This window comes from Xiphophorus couchianus, chromosome 3 (assembly GCF_001444195.1).
Source record: "Xiphophorus couchianus chromosome 3, X_couchianus-1.0, whole genome shotgun sequence".
Lineage (NCBI taxonomy): Eukaryota > Metazoa > Chordata > Actinopteri > Cyprinodontiformes > Poeciliidae > Xiphophorus > Xiphophorus couchianus.
In genome coordinates, this window is record NC_040230.1 from 12,768,686 (window position 1) to 12,792,457 (window position 23,772).

Sequence of the window (23,772 nt, forward strand, 5' to 3'; positions counted from 1 at the left end):
GCCTTGCTCTCATGCTCAGGCGGCTGGTGAAGATCTGATTTGGTAACGTCGATGGTTTGGTAACCATTGGGCGTGAACGTAAATGACTGGAAGTGACGCCGTGGTGACGGCTGCGTTTGGCGTCGCAGTTTCAAAAAAACAACCAGGGCTTCCATGAATGAAACCAACAATATTTGTAAACAAAAAGCATTCACTGTGCTTTATAGAGAAAACTAAAACAAATTATACCAAAAGCTTAGGCTTATAAAAGTTTATCAACTTACCTACGTATCTTTATTTATCAACTACATATCTCTAAAATGTATTTAGAGTACTTAGGTAGTTTTTTCTTACAGGATTTGGGTCAAAACTATTCTTGTGACCTCCTTACTTGTTGAGCTTCCAAACTGAATATTTTGACATATTGCTGGAGAGGATTTCTCACTTAGAAGAATCAGAAACTAGAAAAAGATAGAGAGAATCCGTGGGAGGAAGTGGGACTCCCTGTTTACTTCTCTGTCTTACAGTTTCCAGGCTGACAAAGCCAGACCGCATCAAAGTCTCCCTAAAGTCACGTGATCTGCAGAGGAACTACCCATCTCTGCCTCCGCTCGCACCCCCGGGCTTATATATAAACCCCAACAAGCCGAACGAGAAAAAAGCACGCGAGAGAGACGGCTGAGGCGGCATTGAGGAGAAAAGACTGATCAGATTTGAAGGATTTATTTTAACTGGGTGTGAATTTAAAACATCAAAATGATGCTGGTGGAGACTCTCGTCTTTGGGATGATTTTTCTTCTCACAAAAGGTAATTTTAGGTGATTTTTAAAACACATTTTCAGATATTTAAAGGTTTTTTTTCTGAGTTTTCAGTTTGTAAAGTATTTATCTTCTGTTGTATTTCTAGGAGTGAGAAGTGAGGTGACAGAGGTGGTTGGTGAGGCGGGTTCTCAGGTCGTGTTGCCCTGCATATGTGAAGCTGCGCAGTGTGATCCTGCTGCCATCACCTGGAGCAAAGACAACAAAGGGTAAGAAACAAACTTCTGCACTCACCACTTCTCCCTGCTGTTTATTATTATTATTATTTCTGCTTAAATCAAACTAATCCTTAATATCAATCAGGGCTAAAAGTGCCACAAAACATCTCATAAGAAGATTTATTTAAAAAATCATAAATGTGATCATGTAAATAAAACTGGAATAGATAAAAAATATCTCTTTAAATTTGAGCTTTTAAGTAAAAACGCATTCATATTTAAGTAAATGTGAAAATAGTTGATTAAATTCATGTTGGATGTTTATTTTATTTAGTAACTGTATAGCTGCAGCAAGAACCTAAAGTGCTACAATAAAAAGCTCAAATATTTTGTAAAATTAATATTTATATGTCCGGCATTTTAAACCAAATTAAATACATAAACAAATAAAAAATATGTAAACAATTAATTAAATTAAATAGTTAATTCTAGAATCAAAAACTGAAATCGTTATATTTTGTATTATAATTACATAAAAAAACATTAAAATATATAAAAGTCAAAAATAATAGCTTCAGTGTTTATTTGTGTATTTCATATTTGCTGTGCTGCAGTCTGTCATGAAACAATAAAAATTTTAAGCCTTATTTATTAAATAAACTCTAAAATCTGAATAGTTAATCTGCACTCAGCTGCAGACCAATCAAAAGAAGTGTTTGACTCCTACTTCCATTTAGTAACGGACCATCCGTTACTAAATGTATTTCTTGCATGAATTTCCAGAGTTATTTGAATAATCATAGACATATTTACATATACATCAACTTATGGATGTATAGACAGTTCATGTGGTTGACCTCTGACCTCGGATGTTTCTTTTGAAATGCAGCACGGTGTGGAGAAAGCAGAGCAGCGGTCTGCAGTACTGGGGCTCTAACTGGTTTAACAGGGAGAACTCCCGGGTGCAATGCCCGCACTTGAAGTTTGCCAAAGGCGACTACAGCCTGGAGATTAACGGTCTGAAGGAAGACGACGCAGGACTTTACACATGCAAGGTGGAAATCAAAGGCCACTCAACTGACAAACGGATCATGCTTCGAATCATCGAAGGTAAGTTGTTTTTCTGACACTTGTTACAGGTAGTGGCAAGAAAATCCAGTCTCTGGAGGATGCAGGTTATACTTGAGGTTGACTTCTAAAGTGCAGAAATTCTGCTAATATTGAGAACTGATTATTCACATGACCATCATTAAGCATTTTTATTTCCTTCTTCCTTCACAGCGTCCGTCTTTCCATCGACTCCCATGTGGGGGGACGATGTGTCCGTCCGATGTTCAGTGACTCCTTGGCCTGAAGGTGCTGTAGTTTACTGGACGTTGAACAATCAGCCATATGCGCCAAAGACCCGAACCTTATCTGGAAGAGCTGTAGACGTACAGGCTTCGGATAAGCTGGCAGGAACCTGGACTTGTTCTGTCCACAGGTCCAGCAATGTATGGAGCGCCTCAGTGGAGCTGTCTGTGACAGGTGAGAATCTGACACCTGAAGTAGTTTAGGAGGAAATAGTGATTCAAATCACTTCTATAACATCTTCTTTTTTCTTCTACAGGAATAATCCAGCCTCCCAAACAAGACACCAAGTTGTATGCGGCGTTGGGGTCTTCGTTCACGATGCCCTGCGTCTTCTCCCCTAGCCTTTCCCCCAAAGCGGTACTGGTGGAGAAACTGGACAGCGGATTTCAGATTTTCAACAACCGTTCAGCTTCTTCATCCTCCTGGGATAAATCCATCGTAATCCAGGAGGTCGTGCCTGAAAATGAGGGCAGGTATAGGTGTGGAGGGACCATACAAGAACGACGACTGAGTCAGACAATGCAGCTTGTCGTCGCTAAAAGTGAGTTTCTTCAACAAATCCATCAGCTTTTCATTTTCTCACCATTATCTATTTATTTTTAACTTCTTTATTCTTCTTTCCTCAGTTGTCAAGTCAAAGAAGAAAGGCACAACGATGTTGAGCTGCCAACTGTCCGACCCAAGTGAAGTCACCGACTATCAGTGGGTCCATGTGAGCTACGACATCAACGGCACCGAGTCGGTTGGACCGGTCCAGTACGGACAGACGGTTCCTGTGAAGGAGGACTTTGGTGAATGGACATGTCGCTTCCTGGGGACAAACGGCCTTTTGGGGAATGTGACCACCCAAGTTCATGTTATGGGTAAGATCCACAATAAAAATGAACTTCACGTGGAGGCTGGATTTATCTCTACTGGGAAATCTTACAGTTTGTTTTCTTTCTTCTTCTTTAGCTGGTCTGAGTGGAGAAAAATCATCAGCAGTCTCCAGTAACACCGGCACCGTGGTCGGGCTCAGCTTTCTTCTCATCATTCTGCTGTTGGTTCTTGCTCAGATGTACAAGAATCACCGAAGGGTAAATAAATCTTTAGTTTATTTTTGAAATATTTTGAAAAGCTGGGCCTTTTTCTTCAGAAATCCTAAACTTTTATGCTAAATCTAAAATCTTGACCCAAATCTTATTTTTTTTGTATAATTTTAAAGAAATAAAATGCATTTATAAATGCTGCTCAGATCTCATTTGTTTCTCCTCTCTTCTCCACAGAGGAGAAGGATCTTGCAGTATCCTGCACTGGAGACCATCGTTCACACCATCTCCAACGAGCGCGAAGAAAGAGAAAAGGATCGAGTGAAAAAGTGAAAAAACCCATCCGACTAGAGATTTTTGCAGGAAGATGTTCCCAGTACTACTTAACAGTGAAATGTCTTTTTCTTGCAAAAAAAACCAAACAAACAAAAAAACTGAAAGGCTTTCTTTTGCACAGATTTTGTAAATAAGCTCATAGCAGACTTTGTAGCAGGAACTATGAAGGAATTCAAACTGTAATTATACTTTATTTCAGATGTAAATATTGTTGGTTTTGTGTGGATTTGTTGGCCCATGTGAAAGTGTCTGAAGTGTTTGAAAAATAAAGTGCACTTAACAGAAATAAAGTTGTTTTTAATTGTTATGTACATAATTCTCTTTCTAAACGAGAAGACATTAACACATCTGATAAATAACACATACACTTAAAATCAAAATTTTAAAAATGGTAACATATACAGTATATTTTGATTCTGACTATGTTACAATACTTTACACATCAACTCTCACTCATCTATTTAGATACTGAGAAAACATAATTTGCGTCTGCTTGTGCGACAACACGAATCTTCATTCCTGCTTTTTTACTTTTGCTTTCCCTAAAAATGTTGTGCTCGGAGTCAGTTCTTGATCTGACTAAATGAACAGGACTGGTCAGATTATGGATCTACACCTGACTGTATTCTCCGTCGTCTTGACCCGGAAACATCTCTGGCCGGCCCATGCCAGCCAGAGACCGGCTGATTCCCTCCATCAGTCCTTCCCCTCTGGGGCTCAGGTGATCCATGATCTCTTCGTCATCTATGCGCCAGCCACTCCAGTCCACGTTTTCGCCATCCGTAATGATGTTGCTGAAACAAAGCAGACATGGCAACAGATTGTTATATTGCCATTTATAGAGCAGCTGGTTTCCGTTCACTCGTATTTTTAATGCGTACATTTGGACAAAAATGTAAGAAGATTACAGTTTAATCGCATCCCTTAAACGTTTCACACAACAGCAAATGTCATTATTTTGAGATTATGTAAAAAAACAAACACAACTGTAAAATGAAAGAATATAAATAAATCACTTTTAAATTAAATCCAGTGCAACCTTTGGCCTTCAGTAAGCAACTAATTCATAAAGAGAGTCCAGAAAACATAAAACCGGGAGCATCACAATGAACCTGCAGTCACTGTAGGTGGTTCTGGAAAATACTGACGCTGGAGAGTTTAACAGTAAAGCATGCCACACTTTTCAGATTTTTATTTTTAATACAAGTTTGATCATCATTTTCTTTCAACTCAACTTTGTGTTGAATGAAATATATTCAAGTCTGTGGTTTGATAATTTAAGGGGTATGAATATTTCTGCATTTTCTTGATAACTGAATGTACAACAATGTTAAAACACAAGCCAAGTCCTGAATTTACTAATGAATAAAATACATTTAAGTATGATTTAGGTTCTCTAAGTTAGCTTTTAGGAAGACAAATTAGGCCTTTAGATAAGTCTTATTATAGCACCGTTTGGTGTTTTGTTGGGTAGATTTGATTTAATTGATCTGTCTACAGCTTATTATTACATTTTTAATCCAACTAAATGTTGTACTGCAGTAAAATAAGGTAAAAACACCAAATGAATTATTCTTGATTATACTTCTAAAAACCCTGAATCTAAAAAAAACTTTCTGAGTTCAACTCAAGTGAAGATATGAATAAATATATTTTAAAACATTCTTTTTGAAAATGCAAAAATAATAAAAAGTTAAATGTGATAACACTGTTTGGGCATATGTGTTAATAATAATAGATATATGACAGTGAAAGACTAATGCACAGGTGTGAAAGTCTTTGAGTTTCCTGAAACCTTTAGACGCGTTTCAGTTCCAGCAAATCTGAATCAAATAATTGGGTCATCACCAGAACCCTGATACTGTAAAAAGAAAGTAGTGATCCAACTTTTAAAAAATGAGTTATCATGTTACAAGTAATCAAATTAAGTTTATCCAAGTAAATATATTAAGTTTATTAAGATGTCTTGTTAAACAAACGTCAATAAAGTAAGTCTGACAAACTTAATCTGATTACATTTAGCAATAAACTTTTTTTTCTAAGTTGGAGCTCCATTCTCGTTTTTCAGCGAAAAACCTGACTTAAAAAAAAAAACATGGTTAAAGGTTAAATTAAACCAAAATTAAGACATTAAAATTGACCTTTGCACTGGGATGAATCAGTCCAGTTGTTCAACGACTAAAAACTTTTGATTTTCTAGAAACTATTCATAATCAACAACTAACGATTGCAATCAGGCAACACGTTTTATCAGGCAAACAAGAAAAGTGCTTAAAGTACAGAAAACATTGCCCAATTTATGAATAAAATAAATTTATTACCTAAATGTCTCTGAAAAAACCTAAACCTAGTCAGCCTGCTAATGAGGACTTCAGGATGCGAACCGAGTGGTGTGGTTAGAAACATGAGCAAGGCAGCAATTTTTAATTTTCCATTCTCACATGTCAGTCTGCAGATTACTGGCCCACTCCTCCTCAAAAACTCATCTCAGTACGAGACGGAGAGACAGATTGAGAAATAAATTTTACAAAATGTTCCAGCAGTGTTTTATATTAAAACTCAGCAGTCAAATAGATACAAGTTGACAGTGCATAAATAAAATGTTGGTAACAACAAGTCATTTCCAAAGTAACAGCAGGACTGAGAAGACCAGACTAATGAGGTTAGAGTGAACTTTAAGCTGCAAATTATTAAGAGGTCAAATAGTCATTAAAGTATGTGCTAACAGCAATATTTTAGGGACTGTTGTGTCTTTTTGAGGAAACTACAACACAACATAAACATGTAAAATAGAACCCAAAATCATCCAAAAATACAAAATCACATTTTCCACGGTGCAACAAAATTGTAGTTGGGTGAAACGTTTTGATCCACGGGTTGCTAACTAGCACATTGTGAAGTAAATGGATAAGAAAGTTGTAAAAAAGAAGCTAAAGTGGATTATGTTCTCAGATCATCACAGTTTCAATCACTCCAATTGTTAAAACAAACGAAGAGTCAGAATTTCTTCAAAATATAGCGACAACAATGTTAATGCAATCATGCAAAGTTTTAACATCTTATCACCTTGACTCCACAGATCTACTGCAACTGTTTTCATATGATGATTACATAAAACCAAGCGTCGTGAGAAGGAGAAGAAGCTTGTGGTAGTTTTTGTTTCACAGTCCAAGACCCTGAATGTTTAAGACATCTTCCTGTTTTAACACTTCTGGCTAAAAATGCCTTAATGTCTTAATCACTTCTACAGAAATCTGATGCATTCACTGAAATTGAGTGATTTAAAGGAGGAAAACACCTGAAGCATGCAAAATAGTGGGTCATAATCTCTGGAGTTTACACCATTGTTCTCAAAACAATGTGAAATCACTGTCATGTTTAACATGTTTGTTCAAACAAGCAATGCATTGCTGTTTAAAAAGATACTTGTGGTGATTTGGTCAGATATGCTGCTGCCCAGGGCAGCATCAGAACGTGGGGATAAATGAGCACCGTTTTAATATATATATATATATATATATATATATTGTCTATTCTGGAATCCTAGCCACTTTTTTCTGGCTTTGTGCGGTCGTTGGGCAGTTGACACCCTAATGCGTTGAGTAGGCGTCCCCTGGTTGCTGTTGAACAGAAAGATGATCAGGCTGTTTTAACTCCAGCCATTTTAAATTTGTACTGCTGATTACACAGATGCATGCAGTAATTTACACCACAGGGTTTAAACTCACATCGAATGAGAGAAAGCTAACTGTGGCAGAGCTGTGCACGCATTAGTGCAGTGTGCATCAGATAATCAGCAGCTATGCAAATGTTTCAGGCCATGAAGCTCAAACATCACCACAGAGTGTCTGTAAACACTGAGGCCAATGGAAACGTTGATGCTCTAGATTGTATTTATTCTGTGGCTTTCAGTGTTGAACTGTCAGTACGTACTGACAGACAATGCAGATAAAGAATAAAGATTAATGAAGTATTGCCATGAAACTGATTATATTGCAACTTATAATCAATGTTGTGATTCTTGAAGCTCTTTTATGCATTCAGATAGCAGATAAAATTGAAAAATATCAGTATTTTTCTTACTTTTGATGCAAAGTTTAACCATATTAAGCAGGAATTTCATATTCTGTCTATTTGGAAGTAAATACCACTAAAATTGGCATTACTTTTCACTGAATAAAAGTCTTACTGACTTTATGAAAACACCCCAAAACAATCAATCAAATTTAAACATGTCTTATTTTTTCCATTCTTTTATAGCAGCTTGAAAAGCCCTATGATGTACAAAGCTTGGGGTTTTTCTCTGATCATGTTTAAACTTCTCTACAGCTTCATCATAATCTGTCTGCCGCTTTTGAGCTGCTTTAAGGTCTCTTGTCACTTTGAAACCAAATAAGCTGCTTCTGGCCACGCCCCCCAACTCAATTCACACGTGAAAATGGCTGCAAACAGATGTACAATTCTACAACCATACATCTTTGAAAAGCAGAAGTAGATCCTCCTGGATAACCAACAAGAATGAAGAAAGGGATTTCTTGAGGGTAAGTTAACAACAAAACACTTCTAGCAGCCATTGCACAGCACATAAGGCGGTAAAACCAGCTGACCAAAAAGGCTGGAGCTCTGCATGCGTTGCCAGGTAATGGCGCATTGTCCGTTGTGACTTAATAATCTGGAGTTTTTTGAAATGGCTCATTTCCAGACACCAAAAAACAAGGTGACCTATTATACTTCCTTGAAAAAGCTAGGATAGGTGGGTGGGCTATGAAAACATGTTTATTACATTTAAAACACAAAATTATTCACTTGATCTGTTCTAACTGTTTTGAGCTCCTTTACCAGAAAACGGCTTGTAGTTTTTCCTTTAGTGTTTTCTGTAGAAGCACTCGAGGCCAAAATGGAAGTATGAAAACATGCAAAATGTGAGGTTCCCTTTAAAGTTTGTTAAAATTTCACAAATGTTTGGTTGAAGTACTTTTGGACCCCCTCTCTACATAATAACAATATGATTTTAAATATACGTCAAACAGGGGACGAGTATCCTACTAACCCGCTGCTCTTGTCGTCCTCGTCGCCGTCCACCAGCTGCTCCTTCCATCCTGTGCTCACCGTCAGGGTTCTGGGTCTGATCAGCGCCACCTCCTCCAGGTCCGTCTCATTACCTCCCTCACTGGGCGTTGGCGACGGGGCGTTGTTAAACGGGGAGGAAGGACGCAGGTACCGTAGGGTTGTTTGTTGCTGTTTGTCTCTACTTATTCCAGCTTTGTCTTTTCCCCTTTCTTTGGCTCTTTCCAAGACTCCCTCCACGCGTGAGGTGCGTTCTTTCAGGGTGTATCCTGATTTGGGAGTGTTCTCTTCTTTGTGTGATGGGTACGAACTGTCCGAGGGTCTGCGAGGCCTCTGCCCTCCTCTATTGAGCACATTGGGACTGGAAGAACTCCTCGAGTCTTTAAATTTCAACTTTTTATTGTGGAATTTGGATCCTGACAGCTCAGATTCAGAAAAGGCTTCAGCATCAGAGTAGTACTTTGGGAACGGGTTTGGAGCTTGTTTGCTTTTGGGTGACTTCTGGCTGACCCCCAGCTGGACGTCTAAATCAAACTTAGTAGGAAGGGAGCTTCTCTTTACCTGCATGCTACACTCGGAGTTTGGACTGTCTGGAGCCGTCAGAGTTAATGTCGGCTCATTGAGGAAGTTGGATGTCGGAGTCGGTGGGCCCTGACTGGTGCTGCCTGGCCTCCTTTTCCGTAACCCAGGGGACTTTAAGTTTTGAGGGAACCCTGTACCATCAGGAGAAGTTCCTGGATCCCCAAACTGACTGGAGGAAGAGGGCCTGCTGGCGTCCTGCGACACAAACTGAATCTCTGAGTTGCTTCTTATTAATCTTTTCTCTATAGGTGGTTTTCCAAACTGCGGCCTGGACATAATTTTTGGTTCGTGAGGAACTTGAAAAGTGACCTCCTCATCTGTTGGGTAGTCAACAGCTGGGAGTTCATCTATTAGATGGATGATTTGTCTCTTTGGGTTGTATATTCCTAGACCTGCTTCATTTTGACTGAAATGATTGAGTTTAGAAACGTTCAGCTCACTGCGCGTCCTCAAAGTACTTTGTGTGTTCATCATCGGAGTCTCAACAATTTTCTCATTTTCCTCCAAATGTTTTCTCCTTATTCCCATCTCTATCCACTCTTGCTCTTTACGTGCCGGCTGTCGAATCGGGATGTTCCTGCGCATTACTTTGTAGGGGATTTTAGGAGGTAATCCAGAAGTTTTAGGGGACATCTGATCCGGATCTGCTTCCTCAGATCCATTGACAGTTTGATTTTTATTTATTGCATCAGTAAGCTCATCCATTAGCTTTGACTGCACGGGAGGTTGTTCTTCTACCTCCATGTCATCATTCTTGATGTCTTCAGCAGCTTTGGTCTCCTGCTGATGTGACCTGACGTTGTCCAGTCTGTTGTCCTCTTGCTTTCTCATCGCCAACAATGTTTCCTGATAAAGTAGCAGTGAACAAAGAAGCATTTAACAATGAGTTAGTGTAGTTTCAACTACTTTTAAACAAGTTTAGGACACTATTTGGACAGAAATGTGACTGAAATGATCAAAATTCAAATATTCATCCTTTTTTTCTGTTACTGGTTTAAACTTGGGAACACTTCCAGGTCTTTGTTATAACTAAAATATTCCACCATCTCCTGCAATTTAGGGTTCGTAGACAAAAGGAAAAAATATTAAAATATCAGGTTACAATCATTTTATCTATTGAACAGCTTGGTGTCTTAATGTAGCATTAAGAAACACAAAACTAACCTTGAACTTACTTTTTTTTTGATAAATACAAAAGCTTCACTTTTCTAAAGTAGACTGTTGAAAATGCTCATTAGAATGAACAAAAATAATCTTTTGATTGCATAGAATATGCTTTTGAGAAAGTCCAAAATGCAGTAATAATAAGATTTTATGATAAACATTTTGTAAACTTTTTACAATCTTGACAGTTTTGATCTTTTTATCTGAAGGTGAAACAAGTTTCCTTAGTTGAGATTATCTCAGTGAAGGTGAGATCTTGTTGGAAAGCATTCGCCACAGATGTTAGCAGCATAAACAATGCTCTCTCAAGCACTTTTTCATACTAGCATAGCCCTTCAGTGCAGAGCTGTAGTGTAGCAAACAGAGCCACGTCAAACGTCAGACCAATCACACAATCTTAAATATTTTTAACAGAATTTGTGTCTGCCTGAATGCTCAAACCAGGAATGCAGAGACATAAAGATGCCATTTTGCTATTGCAGCTCTGGGAGAGCGAACAAATTCTTCTTGTTTTTGTGAAGTACTGTATGTATTGAATGAATGAATGCTAAACCCTGAAGAACTCCATACCTAAAGTCAGAGGTATTTTCCACAAACTAGTGACCCAGAAGAACAAGAAAAGTACATGTAACAGCTACTGTATGTAAATGAGGTAAAAAGAGATTTGGGGATTCTGTTCTGCAAAAGGAACTTTTCAGAGTTTTCAGCATTAAGTCTGGAGGAGGGAGAATAGAGCATAGCCTAAAAACCACTGCAGGCCTACAGTGAAGCACGGTGGTGGCTCAGTGATGCTTTGAGGCTTTGCTTCCTTTAAAACTGGAAAAATAAATTAACTTAAATCAATCAGGAGATTCAGAGAGAAAATGTTGTGCAGTCAGGAAAGAAACTGAAGCTTCAAACAGGACAACAATCCAAATCATTTCCTGAAGTCAACCAAGAATAAATCCTGAACCACTTCATAAAAAGGTCTTGCTTGGGTGTGTTTTATATTCCCCCTGATCTATGAAGGTGTTTTTACATTTTCAAAGAATGCTTGGATTTTCTGTCTTTGATGCTCTAGTTTCTTTACTCAAACACTGAGCTCATTTAAATCAACTTTAACCCCACCTATTCAAAGTTGCTTTGTACTGAGCCCTCTAGGGGAGATGGGATTTTTTTTCCTTTTGCGTTACCTTGCAATAAGCAAATATCTTTTATTGTAATCGTAGAAATGGAGCTGCACATGAAAACGGACCTTTATTAACAATTCAGACTACCAACTCAAAAAGACACAATCAAAACGGTCAGATATAACTTTAGACTTTAGTACCACATGTAATTAATTCAGAAATAGTCCAAATAGTTTGGATGTATTTTTTCTTTCTTTCCTTCTTATGGAAAGTTTGTTCACGTCTTATGTCCATGTTTGACCTGTTTTGCTTTTGCATTTTGCTCATAGGTTTATGTTGCATTTCTATCCTCAAGAAAAAGATATAAAACTTCAGATATCTCACAAACAAACTAGACATACATGGAAAAACTTTACAAAACCTTATATTATAGCAGAAAGCACAATAACCACTGTAAGAAAGACTTACAGTATTAAATTATCCTGCATGAACTGATTAGTACATTATTGCAAGAGAAAGCAAAACCTATTGAGAGGAAACACAAAAGTTTTGCAAGGTAACGCAAAAAAAGACAATTTTTTCCTTGTGTCCCTTAGGGGGCTCCGTACTTTTGAACCGTAATAAACAGATGAATGATTTTAACAGTGTCACTTGACTAAATGTAATGTCTGTTACTGGTTTTTACAACGGTTGACAATGTGGTGTGTTTCAGATTTTTAAAAATGTTTTCACAATGTAAAACATTGTGAAAACAAACTGCAGTGTTGCTGAAATCTGCTAAATAAACTTGATTAATTGATTGATTACAATTAAGAATGTTTCTCCTGCACAAGCTAGACAATTTTCTTAGTGCTAATGTTTTGTTGTTCTTTAATATTTAAAAATCTAATAATTTCTAAAGTAGCAATGTTAAAGCCAGATGAGACCATAGCAGATGTGAAGGATTTGATTACCTTTGCTGACTTGATGGCGTTGACCCAAGCGGAGCATCTCTCTGGGTTGCTGGTCACAAGGATGGTGACATTCACCATGCACTGAAGCTCACCGACCTGCACCAGAACTAATGAGTCTGAGGGAAATGGGACACAAAAGACTCATGGTTCCGGGACGGACTTGAGCAGAACTTTCGGATATAATGGTCCTGTTGAGAGTGTTACCCACTGCCATCTTTTAGTGGAACGCAGTTCATTCTGTCGAGAGCCAGAGGAGGTCGAACCACTTTCAGTCGCTCCGCTTTTTTCTGCACTTTAGTCAGAAGGAGAACGTCTGAAAACAGAAGAGCCACCACTTCCGTCTGCAGCACATTATGGGTAAAAAGATAAACATTTCTGTCAAATATTTACTGGAATTAATGATTTAAAACGACAGAACCTTCCAGGATAAACTGCACTCACCTTGTAGCCTCGTATCTTCAGGTTGTCCTCCAGCAGCAGCTTACGTACGACCTTGGAGCCCACTCCTCTGATGGGGCACGTCAGGTCAAAGTGGCAGACGTCTCGGACAATCTGTCAATCGCAACAGCATTTAGTTTTCATTTTATTTGTTTATTATGTCATATTTTTACCATAAACCCTAAGAGTTGAAAAAGATTTGAACATCTCTGTTTTTTAAACCAAATTAAATTCAGTTCTCTATGTTTTTTTAAGGTTGCCTGTGCAGTACAAGTTACACCAAGTTGTTTCCAGACGCACAAAACTAACAGAAAAATCTCATAGCATTTTTCTCCGTTCTTGTTAGAGCTGCAGTGTTAATGTTATTGTGCACCTATATTACAACATCAAGTGAGAATTCATGAGCTGTTATGTTTTTAAAGCTAATAAGTAATAAACATCTTAAAAATAAAATGCTGTTTGCTGAGGTTTGTTGCTATATCCTCCGGCAACCACAAAGGAGCCTAATTAAAATTGATAAAGACAGAAAGGGACAAAGAAGCTATAAAGTGGAAAAATAAAAAATGAACTACAACTTTGGATTTTGTTTTGAATAAAATTTTGTTTAGAATAAACAAAATTCTTATAAATGATCACAAAATACCATCAAACGAACAACAAAAGAACGACACAAAACGACAATGAGACTCAAAAGCAGAAATGCACTGACACAAAAATATTTATCAAATTATTTGCAGAAATCCTCAAAGTGAAGCCGTTTTACCTTGTCGATTTCTTCATTTATTCCCTCCACCTCATATCCTTCAATCCTCTGCGCAGAGATGTAAAGAGCGAGCTGCTCGTCTTTATACTGCATGAAGTCATTAATACTTTCTAAAAAGCTGTTCACAGAAGTTAGCTGGGGAAAAGCAGGAACAAAGACATGATGCGTGAGGTAAATCTGCAGCTGTAGGGAGAGACGTACGGGTGCTGGACCAAGCCTGACCATGGCTCTGAGGGCCCGCTGCACGTGAGGCTCCTGGGTTTCTTTGAGCACAGCTTTGAGCAGCAGGGGATACTTTGTGATCCTCTGATGTGGTTTGGCCTGCATGTCTCCCAGCCGCATCCGCTCACCCTGAGGATGCTTCTCCACCCACTGGACAAGTCGAAAAACACAGAAATATCCGCTCAGTTAAATAGATAGTTTTAACTGCAGATAGTTTCTGTATTGTCTCTCAAATAACCAAAAACAATGAGATTCATTGTTGGATATTTGAAAAAGCTTACTCTCAGCATATGCAGATGCATCTGAGTTGAAATTATTTGTCGTTAAGTGTCTAAAGACAACATTTGTGGTGAGTTTTCACTGTATAAATAAAGTGAAAATGAATTTAGTCAGTGCCTCAGGAGCCACAACACACAGGCGTTTCCAGGATATGAGCCACAACCGTCACATTCCTTGAATGAAGCCAAAGACAACATCAGAAGACTTTTAAAGTTTAAGAGAGGAAAAATAACTGAACGGTTTCTTAACCCTTTTTTCAGATGAAAATAACATTTACAATTAATTTGGAAATAAATGTCTGAGTCCGGATGAAGAAGATAGAGGCACAGAATCGCTTCAAGTTCAGTGTGAAGTTTATACAAAGAGTTATGATTTCTTGAGTCTCGTCATCTGCTGGTGTTGGTCCATTAAGCTTCAACAGGTCCAAAATCTTCACAGACGTTTTTCTAGGAAATGGCAAAGCAGTGTTTTTCTCCCTCTGAAGACAAGCTTCATGGAAACTATAACTTAACTTTCCAGCAGGACTTGGCACCTGCCCACACAACCAAAACTAGCAACACCTGCTTTAATGACTGTGCTTGATTGGCCAGCAAACTGGTCTGACCTGAAATCCTCACTACGGAGGATTGTCAAGAGGAAAATGAAAGACAGCAAATTCAAAAATGCAGAGGAGCTGAACGACGCTATCAAAACAAAATTGAATTTTTAGCATCTCAGCAGACTGGTTTCCTCCATGACACACTGCAGTAATGCAGTAATTCATGCAAGACACCATGCATACCACGTACTGACGACAGTACATAGAAAAATATATATTTCATTTGTCTTTTGTAGCATCAAAAGGTAACACTTTATTTATAAGTGTCATTCATCAAATAATGAGACTTATAATGCAAAAGTGAAACTTTTAATGGACTTTTAACGCAAATTTTGAAGCAACTTTGCATTAAAAGTGTCATTATTTACTGAATGACACTTTATGACAACAGTCGTAAACATTCATGAAGACTCATTCATGTTCATTAAAGGTGTTAAGTCATGTTTATGACAAACTTAAAGTGTTAGCGTTAGCGGTTCCTGTTCTGCGTCACTTGGACCACCTATTAACATTTCTCAGTGACTATTTCCTGCTGAAGTGAAGGTTTGCCTGGGAACAAAAGGTGTGAAAAATGAAGCTGAGAAGAGTGACAGCATGTCGTTTTCTGGTCCTGAAGTCCCTTTTCCAGTTGAACGTTCAGGACTCATTGCTGGAGATCTAGAAATCTGAATCATTCGGAGAAGTTGTTGGCGTGAAAAGTGGTTTGGTTGACATAAAGCTCTCACGCCTGGCCTCCTACTAGGTTACAAAAACGTCAGTAACCACAGTGCCACAATTACCTGATTTGAAAATGGATCTCACCAAAGTAAAAGTTGCTAAGTGTGGGAGTTTTTCTCTCAGTGTTGATGTGACTGTTTGTCTTCTCTATAAATACTGCTGCTGCTTTACCTGCACAAAAGCAAGGAAGTGAGGGTTGCTCTCCATCTGCTTTCGTGTGAACTCCAGGTTGTTTTCCTCCTCCCAGCAGTAATGATGGTAGGCCAAGAAGCGCTCGTGGAACTGGTGCAAAAGCAGAAGACAACTCATATCTGGATTTAAATGCTGGCATTGCCTCTCTACTTCATTATAATTCTCATTACACAGCAAAACTGGGCCCAACAGGCACCAGGTTCCAGTAATGTCTTGCTCATGAAGCATGAGTGGGTTTGTTTCATCCATTATTTTATAAGGAAGAGATTATAATCTTAACTTCAAATGTGTGTTTATTGCCTGCATGTTTGCATTTCATACAAATCTAATTTGATATGCGGCTTGCACAAATGCATCATAAACCCTATTATTGCACCATCTATTCAGGTTGCTGATGAATTGGTGAAAACATGCCTACACAGTTGAATATTTGTGGATTTTTCTGTGTAACGTAACTTCAAATTATTGGTGGGAAACTTTCCTATTGGAAGATTATAGAGCAAATCATCTTCCTAGAATAATGGCCTAAGCAATTTTTTGACAAAAGTGTTGGCAAAAAGCAACTTTAAAATTGACTTTAAAGTCATTTATGACAAAAAAATTACTCACGCCATTATTTTAGGAAGGTAAGAATATCTAAAATGCTTCTATGAAATGCAGCTTGGGAAACTAAAAAATCTAGTTGCACTTCTTGCTTACAAGTTATTGGTGAGCCTTTTATTTTCCCTGATGTTGACTGGCTGCACCCCCAACAGTGGAAATAAGGAAGACTGTGAATATTGTTCGACTAGAATCGAGATGGTTTACACTGTGTATATTAATGCATATTAATATATATTTGGTGTTTGATCTAATAAGATGTGCAGATAAAAAAACATGTTTAGAGGGGATCTGAAGTCTGAGTGCTTCTCTACTGCAGGTAAGATACTGACCGCCATAAAGAACCTCATTAAAACAAACCTAACACAATTTAAACCACATGTGTCAAACTCAAGGCCCAGGGGCCAAATCTGGCTTGCTGTAGCTTTTTATGTGGTCCTATAGACTCCAAATTACATCAATAAGTCCCTCCAATTTTTCACAAATCCTCTAAATTCACACAAAATCAACATATCTTCACATTTCTTCTGATTTCACTGCAATTTTTCTTTTTTCAAAATTGGTAAAAAACATTGAGTTTAATTGACTCAGTCTTACTTGATGTCAAGCTATAGTCCATGATCAATACGGTGAGAAAAAAAAAGGTCACATTTAACATCATGCATTAGCAAAAGTATAAAAATTCCTTACAAATATTTCTAAATTAGCATCACAAAATATGCAATTTTTATTACCAAAAGCCACAAAAACAATCACAAAATCCTGGAGGGACTGATGTTTATTAATATTTTAGCAGTTAAATGAGTTTTATCAGTATATTCTGGCAGAACCGGCCCTTTAAGAACATTCACATATTTTATATGGCTCAAAATGAAACTTGAGTTTGACAGCATTGATTTAAACCAATCTTTTGAATAGATTACTTCTGCACTGCACATCACTGAATAAGTCAACTTTATCAGATGACTTCAAACTTATTTGGAATAATCAAACCCATCTCTGCACCATGAGCAAATAGCCTAATCATGAACCACCAGAGGAAGAATGAAGGTGTGGGGACGAGTCATTTATTAACTGCTGGGCAGGAACATCATTTACTGTGTGTCACTGTAGACTTGCAGACAATGAGTCCATACCTGCAGGCAACCGGCCTCCAGCCTCAGGGGGTCAAAAGGTTTTCCCGTTCTTCTAACTTCCTGTAACATGGGATAAACCACCTCCTGCCAGAACAGCTGGTGAGCTTGCAGGATGGAGGGCAGGTTGGAGAAAAGCTGGTTGGGTTTCACCTGGAGGAAGTAGAATCATATTTTAACTCTCTGGCCTTTGCGACAGTTTCTGTCTTCTCAGTGGAAACATTGTGGGGACCAATGTTCCGGTTGTTGATGTTTTTGTGTTTTCTTTCAGATCAAGCTGTGTATTTTGCTGCTATTGCAGAACAGAACAGTGGAAACTAGGCGTGCATATTTTATACATGTGTGATATTCCAGTTGCATGCATTGCAGACTAACCTCCTGGAGAACGTCATACTGGTGCAGGTGGACCAGAGCGGCAATAACCAACTGTGAAAGCCAGACACACACTTGTTAAACATCCTGTAGAAAATCCCTCCTCAGCTCTGACACACATTGTGATAAAACCAGGAGGAGAGCGACATCCTACGTCTTTGATGATCTTCAGCTTGTTGATGTAGATCAGCTCAGTCTGTACAAACTCCCACAGCGCCGCCTGCTGGTGTCGCTGCTTCTTTGCCATTGTCTGAATCAGATAAAATAAGTGGCAGCTATTTATATTTGTGGAATGTGTGCCGCGTGCAGACGGAGCAGAGAAGGCAATGAGTATATACGGGAAACAAAATAGTCCTCCTCCCTCTAAAAACAAACTTCAGCAGGACTGAATTTAGCAAACATTTTCTCCAGATAACATTTTGCAGAACTCCTGAGTTGTGTACGTGTTAAAAGAAAAAACAGTCATATAAATATGTTTCTTACTGTGTGAGACTTCACCAACTCTGTCCAGCTGCTCTCCAGTGCTGTTCCATGAATCTCCTCCTTCCAGAACCAGCTCAGGTTAGGAGGAACAGCAAACGCCTCCAGATATTTGGTTAATAAATCCTACCATGTTGTTGGTGAGGGGAAAAAAATAACAGGAGAGCACAAAGGAGCAGAAAACATTAATGCTAAAATGCACCAGCAGTCCCCGTGAAAGTAAAGGATGTTATGAATTTTTGTGGTCACATAAAAAGAAAACTGGAGAAGCAGAACAAGTAGCGCTGCACTGTTTTAAGTGTTCATGTGGGTGGACACGTCTGTATCTGTCTCACGGTGTGTCAGAAATGCAGCTTGATGAATAAGAGACAAGACAATACCTCAGACGTTGACACTCCCTGGCTGCCAAACACCTGCTTCAGTGGCGTTCTGGATTTATTTCCTGATGTATTTACTTTACTCAGGGTTGCAAAGTCAGTCACGGCTTTCATCTTGGTTTTCCTCTAGAAAAAGAAAAATAATAGTTAATGAGTTATAAGCCGTGGAATGAAAAAAAACAAAGCAATCGTAGAAATATCTTGTGAGATTGAATGAACAAAAATAGAAAATGAGACACAGGTTGCCTTCACCTCATCACGTTGCGACTACAAACTTCATTGTTCATTGTTACCAGAGAAAACTTGAACATTAGCGGTAGGCAACATGACGTTTAGTGATATTATTGAGATAACAATGAAGATTTTTTTTAAAACTATTGTTTACATCTTTTTTTGGTAACTCCAGGACTGTGACTGCATAACACAGGATTCATAGCCCCATAAACGCAAATCTATTGCTTGAAAAGCATTCCCATGTAAAACAGGAATGCCACTTACTTAAAGAAGTGCGATTTATACCACTAAGCTGATCACAGTAACAGTATTTAGTCATATTTTTAAATTTACCAATATTTATTGATGCTCTCATGCAACAAACAGTAGAAACAAAATCACAAAAACAACATTTCTGATTAAACTACCAGTTTTGTCTTTTATCTACCATCAACAACTGAAGTTTATCATGGAAACAACAAGACATTTTTCAAAATAAATGATAAACGATAAGGTAAATGTCCATCCCTACAGAGTGTAACTTATGTATTTGCAAAACACAAGTTGTACAAATAAAATTCAGAAACCTGTGGGATGTATTTCAATACGAGGCAGAACCACATTTGACTGCAGTTGCAGGTGTTTTGGGAAACGTTTGTCTCTACCAGCATTAAACATCCAGACACTGGAATATCTGCCCATTCCTGTTTTCCAAATAGCTCAAACTCACCGTAGATTCACAATTGAATTTGAGTCCAGACTTTGACTAGACCATGCTAACACAAGATTGCACTTTTCGTCAAGCCTTTGACTGTGTTTTTGGAGTCATTGTTAAGCTGGAAGGTGAGCAAACATGCCACCACCATGTTTTACTACTGTTCAGGGTGATCTGATGTGTTACTTTTCTACCATACATTGTATTTACTACGTACGATATTCTGCTCTTCCACTCTTTCATAATAGCCAGATTTGTTCTCCTACATGAACTGTGGATCTCTGCAGCTCCTCCAGAGCAACCATGGGCCTTTTGGCGGCTTCTTTGATTTATAGTCATGGCTTGTTTTGTCTGTTCAAGTGGATATTCATGTCTTGGAAGGACTGCAGATGTAACATTCTCTTTCTATTTACAGGAATCCATCAAATGTTCAAACTTGAGATGTTAAACTTTTTTAACTTCTCCTCAACTTTCTCTCTAATTCTGCTGTTTTTGCACTAATGCTCTCTGAAAAACCTCTGAGGCCTTCAAGGAACAGATGCATTTCTATGCAGGATAATTTAGACATAAATTGATCCTTCATTAATTCCTAATGTACTAAATTCTTTTATTCTTTTACTTAAGAGTGTTAGATTTTATTCAGAGATGTCAAAGTAAAAGGTGCTATATAAAAAATGCAACAATGTTTTCCTTTTACATACAAATATCCAGAATTTTATACTTGCAATGTGACAAAATGTTTTTGAATTCTTGTGTAAGGCAATGTTTGTGCATCACAATTGGTCTAACAGTATTAAATGCTTCTTATAGTTCTTAAAGACCTGCACTTTCAACTCTGCTATGGAAGTTTTCTTCAAGGATTTCATATTTTACACTTCAATGTTGCAGCAATATCTATAATGTAAAAAAGTAATCCCATCAAAGTATTAAATGAAAATGTACCATACATCACAAACAAAATATAGTTTGAAAATTAAAGAGCTGCAAGATGCATCAAAGTTTAAATAACGTGATTTAAAGAATGAAAGAGCATTTCAATATTTGAATTTCACTATTTTTTTTAGATTATTTTAAAAACAGACTAAGGAAACTAAATAAATAAACACAGAAGTACTTTAAAAATAAAATAATTACACAAGTTGTTTTCATATAAATCATACTATATATTAAATAGAAGAGGATCGAAAGTAGCAGACATGGAAGGGAAAATTGATCTCCATCAAAAGTTACAGAAAAATCACAGTTATGCAATAAAAAGCTGGTATTAATATTTTCTACTTGCCTTGTGGCCAAATGTGCTGAACTTGTTTTTATCTGCAGACCCCCTGCGCTGCGTTGTGTCCGTTGGCAGCCCATCCACAACATCCATCTCTCTGGTTTCTGCGTCTTTCTGCTTCTCTCCATTCAGGCTGTCTTGTCTCTGCACCATCTCCTTCATTACCGACTCAAACTCCCCGTTGTTTACATACGGCATTTTTGTGGACAGGCTGAAGAAAGGAGCGCAGCGTCACTTATTGACAGACTCTGGCGTTTAAAGGCTGCAGATATTTCATAAACTTGTTGAAAGAATGATAGTGGGTCGATGCGTGGTTTGTTACAGTTCTGGTATGTCTACTTCTACATTCTTTGCAAGTCTGAAGGCTTTAAATTTCAAAGCAAATGAAAACAGATGGTAGCATTAAAACTTCTAATAACGGATAAATGATTTATTTTAATATTTTAAAGTGATCTTGATCTACTTTTCTTCAGACTTTCAAAGCTTTACCAGGTCATTTGTTTTATTTTGTGGACAAAGTGAACAAAATGGAGGACAAAAGAAGAAGTATATGTACTAAAAGTATCTACAGACTTTTGATGGTGCTGGGGATTCCTTGTTGATCAGTTCACAAACATGCCTGAAACTATAAGGTTTTAATCTACGCATCGCTTGACTAGATAGGTTTACTATTTCAATATTTAAAACAAAAATTATAGATTAAGGTACTTTAAAAAAAAAATCTATTTACAGCAAATAAAATAAATGAGAAAAGAATTACTTTTAGCTGAGAAATGCATCTTTTTAGATTGATCATCTGTTTGATTCCAAATTTTACTACTTGGGAATCATCTTATTGGCAAAAGATATCATTTTAAACTGAGTTATCTTTATACTTTTAATAGATTCAACCAAAGAAGAAGCCACTGAAATCAAAAGATCCTGTTTAAAATGGGTCCTTTGCCAAGTCGTCTGTCACGTGTGAAAACACTTTTAGTTCCTCCTTTGGGTTTAGAAGCTTTTTATGCCTAATTAAAAACAAATAGTCAAAAATACATTTTACATAATGCTGAACATACTAATGCCCGTATCTTTGCTCTGATGTTTTGGCTTTACTATGTGACTGTTGTGTTTCCTCTTGAGGAACATAGTCAGATATTTGAGTCTGATTTTGTTGCTACTTTGTGCACCATCCACACAGAGACATTATATCACTAAACTGACCCAATCTAATTTGTGTACCCAGAGACAACTGTTTATAACTTTCTGTACCCTAATAAAGCCATATGTGATTGTCACGTCACTGGACGACATATTAAAAAACACCACTGTTCTGTTTCATTAACAATGGCACCGTCTAATGCCCAGGCTATCTGCAGTTCCCACGCCGGGACAAATTAACGCAGGTTCGTATCAGACTCGACTTGACAAGGCGTGAAATTATTCAGCTATTTTAGTCTAAATGCATTCAGATGAAACTTCAAGGCTTGGCTTGGGCAAATTGGTAACGTGACTCAGCCAGACAACCTACAAGAAGTCTGGAACCTATGCAGGAGTTTTTAATAAACCAATAAAATAGCTGTTTTGGCAAATGGTGATTCATTTCTCATGAATGCAGACAGATCCTACAGGATGTCTGTTTAAAACTTTATGTTTAATCAGCTACACTTTCCAAGGAAACCCCTGTGGGTGCAGCTGTGACTGTAAGTAGATGTCTGGTGAACATTAGCTTGTGAGCTTTAGTTCAAATAATGTACCACTCAATGAGAAACATTTTAAAGGATACATATTGTATCCTGTAAGTTTCTAGAAACCAGCAAAAATAAGAGGATTCACATTTTAAAAGTACTATTTTACTGTCCGATGGGAGAATTACATGTAAAATGAAGCAGAAAACGCTGGAACATGAAAACAGAAGTAGCGCACAGAGATAACAATCTGTCCTAGAAAGAGAGGAAATAACTCACACACTGTTTTGCATCTCCAACCAAGTAAGACTTTTTTTAAATCAGCAATTAACATCATATTCAATCTGTTATAAAAGTTGTCCAGACTTTCATAACTGGACATCAGGAGCTCCAGATCCAGTTCCTTTTCTTTAGCTCGCTGTATTTTAGTAAACTATTTCTGCAAAATAAGTGTTTTTATAACAAGGAAACTCAATACAGCAAATCACAAATAAGACAATTAATACTTTTCAAACAAGGTGCTCATGTGGTATTTATGCTGATTTTTGTACAGCACGAGAAGTAAAGAGACTCTTACCAGAAGACATAATGGAGACACGTACACCGCACTAATCAGCTGCTGCTATGCTGTCAAACTTCGAGGGATTGACTCAAATGCCTTCATCATAATGAAGGCATTTGAACAGGTGCAGTAACCTGGTGACTGTCAAACTCTCTGAAAACATCTGGACTATATCGCTACTGTAGATTTGAAACTTTAAGTCATTAATAAAGCTCCATTAATGCAGGTTTGTTGAGCTTTTTAAAGTTTCTGTAAACAATTCACCAAATCCAGAAGACAAGTTGATGTTTCTAGACTAAAACACCAACAGGACTGTGGGTTGATATGAAGAAAATAACCGCATAAGGACCCTTTTTAAAATCGTTTTCTCCTAATAAACAAAGAAATCTCAGCTTTTTACCTGGGCTTGGTTGGATCCATTTTGCTTCACGCAGTCATCTTCGGTTTCTGTTGGTTTTCTCCTCCTCTCATGCCTCTCTGGCCCGATCAGTCCCTCCCTTTCTTCCTTTCACCTGCGCATCGGCCGTCAGCAACTGGCCCGACGGGAACAACTGGATTTCTGCAGCCAACAAATCAGTGCTTGGGCCTGGTTAATGTGTCGCAGGCGCAGAGTGCTTAGG

At 37.8% G+C, this 23,772-nt stretch overlaps 2 protein-coding genes across 2 annotated transcripts; one reads left to right on the forward strand and one right to left on the reverse strand.

Moving 5' to 3' along the window:
* The first annotated feature begins 650 nt into the window (after positions 1-650).
* Positions 651-3,955, forward strand: lag3 (lymphocyte activating 3). The gene is made up of 8 exons (XM_028012273.1): positions 651-787; positions 887-1,007; positions 1,846-2,066; positions 2,238-2,483; positions 2,566-2,850; positions 2,936-3,172; positions 3,264-3,385; positions 3,575-3,955. Exons 1-8 carry the CDS (start codon positions 736-738, stop codon positions 3,668-3,670), a joined length of 1,380 nt encoding a protein of 459 aa, XP_027868074.1. The 5' UTR covers positions 651-735; the 3' UTR covers positions 3,671-3,955.
* On the reverse strand, positions 3,954-23,683 carry plekhg6 (pleckstrin homology domain containing, family G (with RhoGef domain) member 6). Its single transcript, XM_028012272.1, has 15 exons — positions 23,553-23,683; positions 20,930-21,134; positions 18,723-18,845; positions 18,346-18,468; positions 18,017-18,112; positions 17,866-17,916; positions 17,494-17,643; positions 15,737-15,847; positions 13,972-14,121; positions 13,750-13,884; positions 12,990-13,100; positions 12,757-12,889; positions 12,549-12,664; positions 8,724-10,168; positions 3,954-4,467 (listed from the first exon to the last, which is right to left on the reverse strand). Exons 1-15 carry the CDS (start codon positions 23,570-23,572, stop codon positions 4,284-4,286), a joined length of 3,153 nt encoding a protein of 1,050 aa, XP_027868073.1. The 5' UTR covers positions 23,573-23,683; the 3' UTR covers positions 3,954-4,283.
* Between the last annotated feature and the right edge of the window lie 89 nt (positions 23,684-23,772).

Coding starts and splice junctions, on each gene's coding strand:
- lag3 (XM_028012273.1), top strand. CDS start 736: ATGATGCTGGTGGAGACTCTCGTCTTTGGGATGATTTTTCTTCTCACA. Junction 2,484..2,565: donor AGTGGAGCTGTCTGTGACAG/GTGAGAATCTGA, acceptor TTTCTTCTACAG/GAATAATCCAGCCTCCCAAA. Junction 3,386..3,574: donor TGTACAAGAATCACCGAAGG/GTAAATAAATCT, acceptor TCTTCTCCACAG/AGGAGAAGGATCTTGCAGTA.
- plekhg6 (XM_028012272.1), bottom strand. CDS start 23,572: ATGGATCCAACCAAGCCCAG. Junction 18,113..18,345: donor AGTTGGTGAAGTCTCACACA/GTAAGAAACATA, acceptor TATCTGATTCAG/ACAATGGCAAAGAAGCAGCG. Junction 17,644..17,865: donor AGTATGACGTTCTCCAGGAG/GTTAGTCTGCAA, acceptor TACTTCCTCCAG/GTGAAACCCAACCAGCTTTT.